The following is a 15191-nucleotide window of genomic DNA, read 5'->3' on the forward strand; positions in this document are numbered from 1 at the left end:
CTTCATGTAAATGTCGTGTTAACTCTGCGTTAGGTTCGAAATTTCAGTAGACATAAAAAGTGAACGGGTGTTTACTTTCGCCTTTACCTCCGCGTTAACGCGAAAATGGGGCGTCTTCTTATTTTGTAAAGAGGATACATACGTTTACTGTTTGTAGTAAACGCGCGTTTACGCGGATTGTCATCGTATCCTGGATACACTGTCCTAACATAAATACCACATTTTAGATTTACATATTGACAATTACAGTCAATAATATTATACCTCTTTAATTAATTGAAAATTAATCATAGTATATATAAGTACAGAATGGATATTTATCCTTGAACTGTAATACCTCGAAGACTTAAAGTTTACATTAGTACAAGTTTGAGAAGATCTGGCAAAAACATTACTGAAGTGAGAGGTGAGTTGAAGCGATTAGATAATGTTCAAGCTTATAGAAAGGGTTAATATGCATTTCTACGACGTTTCCATCATAGTGGACATATTTTTGTGAGTCTATATTTGTACATTTTACTTTTGGAAAGAAAATATAGAAAATTATCTATATAAAATTATCGGAACCGATTTTTTTGCAATGAACAAAAGTTAATATTTCAAATTAAAAGTGTTTTTTAACTGTTACGATTAAAACACATATACGTAAAATATAAAGATAACAATTGTTTCAACAAAATAAAAAAGATGTATATGAAGTATAAATAATAACTTACGCAATCAGTTAAAGCGAAAAGTAAACTTGTGTTTACTTTCAAGTGCACGAACAAGTACACTTGTGAAATATGAGTAAACGTTCGATTATTATAAGTACATGTAAATAAATGTGAAGGTAACGCCCGTTTACTACTGACTAAATAAACAAAGAGTAAGCTCGCGTTTACTCGGGTAGACATTAGAAATTTTCTTTTTGACCGGGTTAATGTAATTGACTGAAAGTTAACGCGAATATTTAAGTTAACTAACGAAATATGCGTTTTAGAAAAGGGACACATATAAACGGGCAAACTCCTCAAGTTAAACAAATATAACAAGAAAATTAACAAAGAAACAAATATGAAATATCTTAATCTACAGCGACCAACATTAACTCTTTTGTAGCAAGGCAATGGGGGAAAGGCATATTACGAATGTGGCGTAGTGAAACATGTTTTTTTAGCACTCAATATTCATGCAACCTGGAACAGTGATGTAGGCAGCACAAAACTAAATCAAACTGTTAAAATCGGTTACAAAAGACATAACTCAATAGAGCGACACACAGCACAAACTGAACACATAATATAAAACAATTGTCACAAAGAACTCAACGTACTCGCGGTTGGTTTCTGATTTGATGGAAGGTGATTTTTTTTTACTATCATACCACGTCTAACTGCACGTCTAACTACATGTCTTACTGCAATGTGTATCCTTAAATGTAACAATAACAAAGGACAATCATTCAACTTCAAAAGACAGTTAAATAATGAAACAAAGTATTGGTATTAAAATTGCAACGTGTAACCATGAAACCATGAGCATCTTAGTTTTGGTATTTGGTTTTATTTACTAAAAGATTTTATTGGAAAAAATGCAGAACAATAGTACAAGATAATTACATTATTTCGTAATTTAATACTAATACCAGTACTAAATACTTAATGGAAACAATCAACTTCAATAAACTACTTAAAAATTCATGATCATTTACCGCATGCAATACTTTTACAAATCAATGTGTTGTGTACAGATGAATGTACTCTGTGATAATTTGATATTCTATTTTCTACTGGTTAAATTTGTAATACAAGATACATTAATAATTTGTTATAAGCGGTTGATAAAGGGCATTGATATTAAGACAATTTGAAATTCAGTCAACCAGGTTAAGGACAAATTCTCATGATTATTGTGCATATTTCCAAGGCCTCTTAAATACGCTGAAATTCTTCGTGATATTCCAACGGGCCAGCGAAATGATTTTTAGGTCAAAAGGTAGCTTGCCAAATATATAAATATAAAACATACGTTTTGATTGCCAATGACACAATTAATAACATTTAAGAATTCAAATGATATTGAGGTAAGCAAACGTAAAAATTATCGTATGGCCTTCAACATTGAACAAAACCAATACCCATTCATGTTTTGTGGTCGCAATCGTACGTGTTTTTTTATTTTTTACATATCGCAGTCTTTTCTCAGATAATGACTCACAACTTAATGTATACTTTTAAAAGGTAATCGACATTTCACGTGATACATGTTTTTCAAGGATATCTTTAGAATTCGGTCTCAAATATTGGCTGAATATAAGCCTTTGCAAAAGTGAAAAAAAAGTAAAGCGAAAGTAATGAAAAATAACAAGAGTAAAAATCATACCAATAGCAGCATGTAGCACTTTCAAAAATCTAATTTTGTTAAAACACTCAATGATTATTTTGGTATTGTATTTTTTACTGTTTAAAATAGTTGTATGAAGAATAAAATGTTTCGTTAATCAAAATCGTCCATCATTTGTCTTTGTGTAGTGTAAATCTAGAAATTACATGAGTGTTACTATTTTTGCATGCTCAAGTAAATGAATGTAAGTCTTAAAATTAGTTGTGATATCATAACGTCTAAAATGACTGCACCTAACCAGTCTCGCTAACAGTAAATTATAATTTTGTACTATAAATTAAGTATTCCGATATTTCGCTTGAACTAAAATGACATCCTATTTTTGCTTATTGTTTATTAGAGATAAAAACCTCTGGAAAGTCTGAAAATGAATTGCATATCTCATAATTGACTACAAGCGAATAGCACTACATTAGATCTGTAGATTAGGCTGTAAATTGACTGAAAGATTAACCATGACTTACTATTGTTGAACTCAGTCGTGTAAGACCCATTCAGATTAACGTTGCTGTAACAGTTAAAAATCATTTTCCTATATATGTAAACTTTCCAGTTACGATCAAAGATAACGGTTATTTTGTTTTCTCAAGGAGAGTCGATATGTGCATCGTACATCTTCATATTTTTATATGAATTCAAAATCCAGACAGAAGATATAAAATGGGCACGATCTGAAATTATAAGTTCTTGAAAAAAACAGATAATAACATGCAAGGTACAATACAGAATTCGACTAGATAGGTGTCTTCAAAAATCTACAAAATTGAAAAAAAACAAACTTAGATTGAGCAACTAGAACACCACAAAATACCATGCATCAGTCATAAAAATGAACATGTTTAGCATGTTAAGTTCAGATAAAGACATGCATATTCTAGAGTAAAATATTTAGATTTCATGTCATGTGATATCCTGCGGACGTTATTTAGTTACCACGGTGTACACAGTGCGTTTTAGATGTATTCACACTAGAATGATATTTTATAAACATAAATTTATTAAAACTAACGGTAAAATAGGCATAAAAGAAATCAATAATTGTTGTTCGGGTTATTCAGTGTCAGATGTAACGTTGATGTATTACAGTTTCTTGATGTATTGTCTTCATATGTTTTGCAAAAAATGGACATCTTATGATTTCTACTCCAAACAATGTAAATCTGAAGAAGCCACATATGGCATGACATATATCATGTATTTGGATTACATTACTGAATCCTAATGGTCATCATGTTAAGTTGCTAATTTACATTTATTTGTTAAGAAGTATATAAAACAAAAGATTACAGCTGAAGTAGAGCTTGTTTTATGTGAAGTCAATGTCCTTTTCGTATGAGGATTAATATAACTTATATTTAGGTAGACAAATAAAACATTCAAAGAAGAAAACAATGATTTGCCGTGTTTTTGCTGATGATAATTCTATTAACATGATTAAGGAATGATATATTTTCATTATATATTTGGACACACAGTTGGTAATCATTACAATAGGGACTGAAACCACGTCCTTAACTTTCATAACAACAATAAAATTTAAACCACATACTAATAAATTCAATTCCATTTAACATTTTTAAATAAACTTGTCATCAATACCAGACTAAAGTTTTGTGAGTCAGAAGCGCGATTTGTTTGCAAATGACTTATCAGTGAAGTTCGAGTAAAAATATTTAAAAAGGCCAAAAAAACTAAGAAGTTGACAAGCATATGTAGAACCAAAAATTCTAAAAGATTTTTGCAAATTACATCAAAAGTAATTTTTTTTTCGGATAGAAGATTCATTTTATAACCATTAATACACAGACAACTTTTTTGAAATCTTAATCATTTACAAAAACACTATTATAGCAAATTCGCTGGGAAATATACACACCTTAAGGAGTGTCTGAAGGAATATTTGTATTGGAAAAAGATTATTTACAACAGGGAATGAAATGGGGTCGGTTTTGTCAAAATATGTGTGCTGATTATGTTAGTATCCATAAAACCTTTACTCTGCTTATAGTCCTCAAAATTTAATGTTTGTTCGTTTTCTATCCTATGAAAATAAAGGGCGTTTTTACGATTATTTTCATAATGTTTCTAGTTAAGACGGTCAGTTGACTATCATAATCTGTAAACTTGAAATAAAAATACAAACCCGTAATTTAATGCATAAAAAAATATTGGCCTAAGCTTTTTGTAAATGACACATAAGAACATGCATAATCTCATTTATTGTCTTAATTTTATGTAAAGACGATACTAAACAGGAATAAAATGTTCAGTGGATAGAATTAAAGTATTTGATGTCCATTTTCTATATATTTGATCCGATTATGCTGCGCTGCAATTCATTTTGAATTAAAAGCAAGTTCTTTGATAAGTCTATTTTCAATGGATTTAGAATTTCAGTCATGTAGCTGAACTGATTAGTTGATCAGCAAAAATGATAAAACATGGTTTCAATAATTTGAACATTTAAATATAAATATCACCATAACATAACTATAGACGTAAACTACAGAGATTTGAATTTAGTCATTTGTTTGGGTTCATTTTTGGTTATAGCAGCTCTTCGTTTGTATTACAAAAATGTAAATATTATATTTCGAATTTAAGAAACACATTAATCACCTACATTTGTTTTGAAGTCAACTTTTATTCTAACACTGCCATTAGTAATTTTGTACATGTCCTAAATATGTATTAAATCTTTGCCACAGGCCGTTCTGTTAGCTACAATTCAACCAACACTTTATTAACACATATCTATGTTATGTTATGAACGAGATTTGTAACTAATGTTACCGCTGTTAGTAGTATATATACACGATCAAAGGGCAGATTAAAAACAATTATCGAACGAATATTGTCCGTCGATACTATATCTTCTTTCTCATCAAAAGATAATATCGGAAGTATTTAAATGCAACCAATCGATCAGCAAGTAGCATAAAATCAACATTCACTTACACAGTGAGAAGCTTAGAGTTTGTCAACCAATAAAATGTCAGCTGATATTTATATCAATCAATCAGAGAGTCTGTACATTTCAGTTTATTGAAAAATATCGTGAAATTGCCGTTATTAGACTTGTTGTAAGAATGTTATCAATATTAAAAGATGTTGATTTTTATGAGTGGCTGTTTAACAAATGATATCATTCATTTGCGAAAATAGAAAAAATAGAATGGAAATATTTAGGAATTAAAAGGGAAAGTGAAGTAGCAAGTTATTAAAGAAAATTATGCATCATAGTTTGCAAGAAGTTGAAGAAGGAAAACTAATGTATTTCGATAAAATGAAACGTGTTCCAAGTCCATTGATTGGGGATCATAATTGCAGTATGTACAATGAAAAATTTATAAATCATAAACCAAGAGCGCGGTCCACTTCTATGAAGAAAGCTAAAAATAAGACGTTTGAAAGCTACGAAATTGATGAAATTCGACCAAGAACAAGCAGTTTACCAACGAAAAATAATTACAGGAGGCCTTTAATAAAGAATTTAAGAACAAACTACGAAGACCAAGATCACGATTTGTATAGACTTAGAACTTTTGAGATGACATCGAAAGGCATTGTCAACCGAGGGGATTCCCTTAAGTCTCGCAGTACAAACAGTATTGTTTCATCCGAGGGTGATGGAAATGCCTTATCAATTGGATCAAGTTCTTGTTCACAAAACAGTTTAGCTAATAGTGATGGTTCTTTACAAAAAACTAAGCCTTATAAGATTGTAATATTGGGTGCCTTAGGTGTTGGAAAATCTACAATTGCCCAGCAGTTTTTGACATCGGAATATCGGTTTGATATCAGCATCGGTAAGTCTTTCTAAAATGTCTTAATGTACTGTAATATTTCATAGTGTGGCTTCCTATTTTGTGATGTTACACTTTTGCTTTTATGTTGGGTGAAGCTGGTTTAAAGATTTGTTTGCAATTGTCCTAAGTCAAGAACCTGTTCAGTGTCGGTTGTTGATATAGTTCATAAGTGTTTTTTCGTTTTTTATATAGATTAGACCGTTGATTTTCCTGTCATTTTTGGGGCCCTTTATAACTTGATGTTCCGTGTAAGCCAAGGTCACGTGTTGAAGGCCGTACGTTTACCTATACTGGTTTACTTTTATAAATTGTGACTTGGATGGAGAGTTGTCTCATTGGCACGTATACCACATCTTCTTATATCTCTTTGAGATTTTCTGCATCTTTGCAGATGTCTTTATTATACAGAAATATATTTAAGCTAAACTCTTTTAATGCATACGGAAATATACAAAGAGTATTGTTCAATTCCGTTGAGCTCTCTTTTGTGAATTTTGTTTTGCATCTAGCATCAGAGTAATAAATCTTTACATTTTATGACCAATGCATCTTGTCCATAAATGTACGACATGATTTAACATAATACCTGATATTGAGCATAAGTTATTCTCCAATTAAAGCCGTTGCTAATTAGCTAAATGCTCCAGTGCTGATATAAAAATGCGAAAACGGAGTTGAAGAAAATATCACTTGAAATATCATTTGAAAATTACGCTTTATTTTACTCATGTTATTTACTTGATCCTCAGCCGGATTGTTCTCTTCGTGTCTTTTCATTTATTTCACCCCTTTGACGTTTTGTTAAGGATTTAAGTTATATGACCACTAGTATAACTAAACAAACATTATTTGTAAAAATGCTTATCTTGTATGCAGACTGTTTGACATTAAAAAGATGTTTTACACATTTGCTTTATTACATGTGTATGTGTATTTGGAAAAGAGAGGGACAAAAGATACCGAAGGGACAGTCAAACTCATAAATCGAAAATAAACTGACAACACCATGGCTAAAAATGAAAAAGACAAAATTATTTTATCCTGCAGTAATAAGTAATGCGTTAAACAGCTTTTGCCCAGTAACTCCCGAAACTTTCTATTTTTTGAAAAAGAAATTTCTAGCAAAATATTCAAATTCTGATAACTGTTTAAATATACGTTTTATTCTTCTATAATTTTTATTTGACGAATTCTGAGACGTCTTCTAATTATCGAAGTTTTTTACCAGTCGTGTAGGCAGAATTTTCGTGTTAACAGATTATATCAAAGATACGTTCATTTTTTGTAATTGATAAAATGAGAAATACTGGAAACTGCTACATGTACATACATTGTAATTCCAACAATATTAGATTTTTTTATATTTCGTCAAAATTATGCGGAATGGCTAAACTGTATTGTAGTTGTAGTACATATTTTCAAGACCCCTCAGGTAATTGAATGTAAAATATTCGAACAACAGTGGCAATCTAGATATAATTTGCCAACCCGTTTTTCTGATTTATAGTTATTTTGTTTTTATTTTGTATATCAATAAAATATTTGCTAAATGACGTTAAGCAAACAATTGCCAATCAAACAGCAAACAAGTGTAATTACATGCAACCAATTTAATAAAGATAATAAGAAAATACACTTGCTTAAATATTTATTTTCATTTCGGAATAACTACGTTCGGAACAATGAACAAATAAATAGTTTGGAATTTCCCAATCAGTTCCTTTATTGATTACATTGAAGTCGATGCAATTGTAAGAATAATAAATCCATTTACTGAAAAGAAACCGAAATTAAGCAAAATTTAAAAATCAAACTTGGAAAGTTGTTAATTTTCTCGTTTTAATTGTTTTACGTTCGTCATGTGGCAGCCTTTTAAAGCTATCTCATGCAGTATGGGATTTACTCATTGTTGAAGGCCGGACGTTGACAAATAGTTGTTTATTTCTGTGTCATTTTGTCTTTTGTGGAGAGTTGTCTCATAGGAAATGTAACCACACCGGATTTTTGTGACAAAAATGTCGGTTATTGATTTGGGGATATACGGTGGGCGGTCGGGCGGTCGGGCGGTCGGACGGTCAGGCGGGCGGCAAACAAATATTGTCCGTGCATTTACTCATGAACCGTTCATCCAAAGTTTTTAAAATTTTAATATGTTGTTACTGACAACAAAATGAAGGTCAAGTTCAAGAATGACAATTTTGACTTTTTCCGTTCAGGAGTTATGGTTCTTGAAAGATTGAAAAATGGCGTTTCCAGTCGTGTCCGTGCATTTACGCATGAACTGTTCAACCAAAGCTTCCCAAATTTAAATATGTTGTTACTGATGACAAAATGGAGGTCAAGTTCAAGAATGACGATTTTGACTTTTACCGTTCAGGAGTTATGGTTCTTGAAAGATTGAAAAATGGCGTTTCCAGTCGTGTCCGTGCATTTACGCATGAACTGTTCAATCAAAGCTTCCCAAATTTTAATATGTTGTTGCTGATGAAAAATGGAGGTCAAGTTCAAGAATGACGATTTTGGCTTTTACTGTTCAGGGGTTATGGTTCTTGAAAGATAAAAAAAATGGCGTTTCTATTCATGTTGTTGCATTTACTCATGAACCATTCAACCTAAGCTCTTTCAAATTTTAATATGTTGATACTGATGACAAAATGCAGGTCAAATTTGATATTGACGATTTTCACTTTCACCGTTCATCAGTTATGGTTCTTGTGATATTGCCAGGACACGAATAAATGTTAATAAATCCGGTTTGCTGTCGTAGTGACAGCCTCTTGTTATATTTGCAACTGTATTTGCCATTAATCGGTGTTGACTAGGATATAGATATAAGAAGATGTGGTGTGAGTACCAATGAGACAACTCTCCATCCCAGTCACAATGTGTTAAAGGTAAACCAGTATATGTCAAAGTACGGCCTTCAACACAGAGCCTTGGCTCACACCGAACAGCAAGATATAAAGGGCCCAAAAATGAGAGCCTGTAATTCAGTGGTTGTCGTTTGTTTATGTGTTACATATTTGTTTTTCGTTCATTTTTTGACATAAATGAGGCCGTTAGTTTTCTCGTTTGAATTGTTTTACATTGTCTTATCGGGGCCTATTATAGCTGACTATGCGGTATGGGCTTTGCTCATTGTTGAAGGCCGTACGGTAACCTATAGTTGTTAATGTCTGTGTCATTTTGGTCTTTTGTGGATAGTTGTCTCATTAGCAATCATACCACATCTTCTTTTTTATAGTGGAAACCCATTCAAATAGGACAATTATGTACATTATAGACCAACTAAAACATTGCATGAAGTTGTTGTAGGGTTTGCATACACACTTCCGTAATTTGTTTTCTTTCATACACAATGGTTGAACCGATATAGTTTACTCTTAACAAAGAACTTGAATGGTTCAAAACCACTCAGTCAACGTTGCGCTTTGACGCATTTGTTCAATCCATCTGCTTTTTTATGTTTTCAGGCGGTGTAGTGTTTTGTCTTTAAAAATTGAGCTCATCCGATGAAAGTTATTCTAGGAAAACTTATCGTTTACACATAAATCGGTATTCTATGAGGTTTTTTAAGAGAAAAATTCGTAGAAGTATTATCTATCATACCCGGATATCAAGGTTGCATAGATGAATTATTATTAACAGCATTCTGCAAGGGACTTCAACATTGACAAAGTCTTAAAACAGTTTCGAAAAAGCCTATTGCAAAAAAGATTATGGGAATGTTGCGCCTAAACCGACAAACATAACACAAAACACAACAAAGAAAACTCCACTACAAAATAGGGTTGATATCGGATGCTTGGGAAGAGAAGGTTTATCCTTCTCCACATACAGCACCCTTCGTGGTGAGCATAAGAACTACGCGGTGACACATCTAATTCGATAGGTCACATTCTTGAAAAATTGGACGGGATTGAAATTTAAGACATTTAGAAGATTTCAATCGTCAACTGTGAAATATATATTCCATAACGGTCAACCAACTCGTGATGGCTTCCGTAAACATGACGAAGGGATGATTTAATAAAGTTACTAAATAATAATTATCATACACAGTTGTTTGTGATACGTTTTCTGTCAAAGTTGAACTTAGTGGTTCATTTACAATTTTTCTTTAAAGATCAATAGATTAATGTGAAATTTGTTTTTGTGACTTAAACACAATCGAAAACAGCTGTTTTTGTATTGTTATTGTATGATATTTGTTGTTGTATTATTATAATAACTCTGATATAAATTTCGTCTCGCGTTCAAAACAAACACCAACACAAGACTTTTTCTTATTTTTTTACGTTGTTTTAGTTCTCTATTTAAAACATGCCGTTAACCTCACAGATCATTTTATTATAGTATGCTCACCGTAAAAAAATAAGCGGGAGCATATAGTCGACGCTTTTTTCCGTCCGTCCGTCCGTCCGACTGTCTGTTTTTTCTTTAAATTATGTTATAGCATCATTTGTATGAACATTCTAAATATAGAAGTAGGGTAAAAATTTTGTGGCTATTGTTTGTTAGAAAAATGGTCAAAGTAAAAGGTCACTGTTTCTAAAATTAAGATTTAATTTTTTGAAAAATATTTCGAGATTGTAATTTTAACTTTAGTTTCCCTTTCCTTTTTAAATGAAACTATACAAATGGAAAAATAATAAAGAGGGAGGCGCCTATTAGTATTAGAGTTACGGTCTCTGTTTCTGAAAATGATTTCTTTTGGAAAAAATTGCTATCCTTGAAATGTAACATTTTTTCATAATATTGGGTACAGTGTTTCTTTAAATGACCATCAATTCACATAATTTGATTTTTTGTTTTTTCTAATTGAAATTAGAAAATGGACGACATTCAACAAAGAGCAAAACCTATAACATATAATACGTTATAACAAAAAGACGTAAGCATATCAAAGTGAAAACAAGGGCCTAATGTATAATAAAACACTTAACGAAAACAAATATGACAGACCGACCGACACAAACGACAACCACTGAAAGATTGCATTAGCTATATTATAGTAATAGTTAAGCGCTTTATCCATATTTTTAAATTTTATACTTAGTTCCTCCATTTCCTAGAGATTACATATTGTAAACTATAGTTAACCCGCTTAATGTCCATGTGCCAGTAAAAAAATAGTCAGAGGTTCTTAAAGGGGTCATTGACGTTGAATTTTGAATTTAAAAAAAAAAAGTTTTATTTCCTGTAAGCGTTATCTTTTGCTAAATCAATATCAAGCCGTTGTGAATTTTTAAATATTGATTCTGGGGCAAACTGTTGTATTGTGTTACTAATGGTTGTAAAATACAAAAAGTCATATAATCATTTTACTCTTTAAGACGTAAATAATTGAACAACAGCTTGGTCAAATATAATATAACATCTGTTAGTTTTACAATGCTCTAGTTCATCGTAGGTTGTGTGCATATATATGTTTATGTCAATAAGTCCTCATGTAGTTCCGTACATAGAACAAAAATAATAATGACAGATTTCATTTGAATATTTCTTATTTAAATTTTTTTGTTGTAAAAATGAAATCATAACTCTAAAACTAAGAGTCAACTCAATTGAGCATTTATAAATATGTCATAGTATAATGTGGACGTCATTCTAGTCACTAAGGTTGTCTTACACCGAGGTATAGATGGGCCTTCCTTTTTGAACATTTTTGATTTTCAATGTAATCCCTATGGATTTAGCCCTCGAAATGTTTAAATTCGAGCGCTGAAATTAATTGCAATTAATATGTATATGAAAGTCTATTTTGGAATTCTAATTTGCAAAATATGGATATTGTTTGTTTGAATTTAGCTGTTATATAATTTTGGATATGATGTTAGATTAAGGACTATATCTTGCTCGTGCAAACCTCTGATTCCTTTTCCGAATTTGGCTACACTTTTATGTCTTTGTGTGGTTTGAATTGCTTTTCAACTTTTGTATAATGTTGGATTTTCAAATATATGTTGGCCTCGAACATCAAGATGTGGAATGAGTGCCAATGAGACAACTCTCTATTCAAGTCACATTTTGTAAAAAGTAAACCATTATATATAAAACTACGGTCATCAATACGGAGGCCTGTCTCACACGGAACAGCAGCAAGCTACATTATATAAAGGGCCCCAAAAAATGAAAAGTTGAAAACCATTTCAACACGGGAAACCAACGACCTAATTTATATGAAAACCCTTATGAATCACATCAACAAACGACAAACACTGACCATCAGGTTCCTGGCTTAGAACAGGCCTAGTATAGCTGATAAGGGCTTTCTTTTTAACTTCCATAGCAACTATACAGGTCAGTATTCAAATTGTTTTTACTATCGTTATGGTTGGGAAATGTATTCAAACATAATATGTTGATTTACGCAAATAATGATTTATAAATACATGCCATCTATTACTAATGTTTTATCAACGGATAATTTCACGGATAACTTCACCAGTTTTATAATTAAATGTGATGTCCATCTTTTGTAAACTTATACGTATGGTTTCCTTAAGACAGCTATGATCTAACATTTTATGAGGGTTAACAAATCATAGCATATAAAAAAACATTGTGATTAGCTGTCACCAGAAAGGAGGAAATTTACGACCTGATACAATCACTGAAACACCATTTCCGGCTGGAGTTAAGGATCTGAAATAGAATTGTTTTACAGATATTCCTACGCGTGTCAATAAAATGACAGAACCTCAGTCCTGAGAAAAACATATTCAAACCTTTGACAAACTGATAAATTATTATTAAGATTTTTGATGTTTTGAAGCAAAGGCAATATGAAATAGAATTAATTTAAAATTATCTCCTTAAACCTTATTCAGTAAGATCTCTTAACAATAACTCCAGTATAACAATACCAATTACTGGTGGCAATATAAAAAAAAGGAAACAACAGCTAATTGCAAGATCATTTATGGCTTCGCTATCGTGTTCATCATTTCTTTTTGCATGGAGATATGTCAAGCAGTCTTGAACAGAGGGTATTTGTCTGTATTACTCATGCACGATAGTCGGTTAAAAGATGTGATAATATGGGATAGCTGATGATTGAAGTTTTTAACGACATTGACTGGCTACAAAGCCCTCGCACGGTCGGGTTAAAGGTTGCTAAAAAGTGCATATACAAAACAGCTAGACAATCTACTCTAAACTATGTCTGAAGGGATTCAAACTCTCTATAATAATGATTACACATTTATTGGGTCCTTCTTATTTACGTTAACTATTACAAATGATGATCAAATGTCAGTATCCATCCGCGATAAAACTGACTAAAAATTGATATGAGATATAAAAAACAATCAACCATGTATATAAAAAAGAAGATGTGGCATGATTGCAGTTGCAAATGAGACAACACTTCACAGGAGACCAAATCATACAGAAATAAAAAGCTAACCTACAACAAAGAGCAAAGGTTATACTGCATAGTAAGATATAAAAGGCCACAAAATTACAAATATAAAACAATTAACAAACGAGAAAACTCACGGCCTAGTTAATGATTCAAAATGAACGAAAAACAAATAAGTACATATATAACACCGCAACAAACGACATCCATATTCAATCAGCAGTTATGTGCTTAAAAATTAGATATAATATTTTAACACGGTTAATTTGTAAATATTATGTAGATTTTAATTTAGTTATGATATACAACATATGTATGTAATCGATATAGCAATCGAACTTTCTATCACCTTTGCTGAATAAACATTGTTGAAGGATAAAGCGATACTATACGGGTATAATAAATTGAAATGTTTTCTTGATCAGTGAGCTATTAAGCAATGATGTACCACTTTGCTTTTTGAATAGCGTGAACAGTACATTACACATCGGAAATTAAACCTCGATAATCTACGACAAATTTTATAATGGCAATCTATTGACTTGCAAATGAGCGACTCAAAATTGATACTTTAGTGATAAAATGAATATTATCTCCGGATAATAGTGAAATCTACTTCCCTTTTTTATACCATGCAAAAGTATTGTTTTCAGTTTATGTGAAGTAACTCTATGAAATACTGCAGTCTAAAATAAGGTATTTATTAAAAGCTAATTTTGAGTGTATTATCATACTTAACATGCTTAAGTTTAAGTATTATTTTACTTTCCAAAAGTGCACACATTACAATTATATAATAAATTCGCATACTTTTATGTCATCCCTCCGAACAACGATTACGTGCGTATAAGGGAACTATAATACATGGTCTGGCAAAATTAAGTAGCTAAAAGGTACCCAAGCTTTTCATTCTTTTTTCTTTATAAATACAAATATGCGAACATGTAAAAAGTGATTTTTTGGATTCAAAAATGCACAACCCGTGCATGCACAATCCAGCTGTAACACGGACAAAAACATAAATATTTATTATTTGAAATGAAGTTTGAAATGCGTATACTTTCATACTTGTGAGCTTTACGCTATAAGCATTATCTAAATATCATTTTTTGTTTAACAAAACAAATCTTGAATATGATTCAGCATTCAATGATCGAATCTCTATACACATGTACATCGCGATGCAGAATGTGACCATCAACACCACGTAGACAAATCTCGCTCAATATGTTAGGCCATTTTACCGATTATTAATCTTAAAAGAGCATTAGCTATCAAATTTATGATCACCGATTTTACTCAAATCTCATATTTAATTCATTGCATACTAAAACGCATATCCAAATTCCAAAAAGTCTAAAATAAACAATTTATTAACAAATCATAGACTCAATAATATGTATCGACATTTAGTGTGTATTTTTGTCTAGACGTCATCTAATTTACTATCTAGATGACGTGCAATTAAATTTTTCTAGGTCTGTTTCATATTGTAGGTTGAAAATATAAAAAGAAGAAGATGTGGTATGAATACCAATGAGACAACTCTCAACAAGAGACCAACATGACACAGAAATTAACAACTATAGGTCACCGTACGGTTTTCAACAATGCTACGAGCAAAGCCCATA

The 15191-nt window shown here is 31.4% G+C and overlaps 1 protein-coding gene across 1 annotated transcript in view; it reads left to right on the top strand.

Moving 5' to 3' along the window:
* Positions 1–5486: 5486 nt before the first annotated feature.
* LOC143078244 (GTP-binding protein GEM-like) overlaps positions 5487–15191 on the top strand; it is a 48041-nt gene continuing 38336 nt past the window's right edge. Inside the window, exon 1 of the mRNA XM_076253165.1 lies at positions 5487–6194. Coding sequence (XP_076109280.1) covers positions 5618–6194 — 577 coding nt within the window. The 5' untranslated portion in view covers positions 5487–5617. The remainder of the gene's footprint in view (positions 6195–15191) is intronic.

The sequence above is a fragment of the Mytilus galloprovincialis genome, chromosome 6 (assembly GCF_965363235.1).
Source record: "Mytilus galloprovincialis chromosome 6, xbMytGall1.hap1.1, whole genome shotgun sequence".
NCBI lineage: Eukaryota > Metazoa > Mollusca > Bivalvia > Mytilida > Mytilidae > Mytilus > Mytilus galloprovincialis.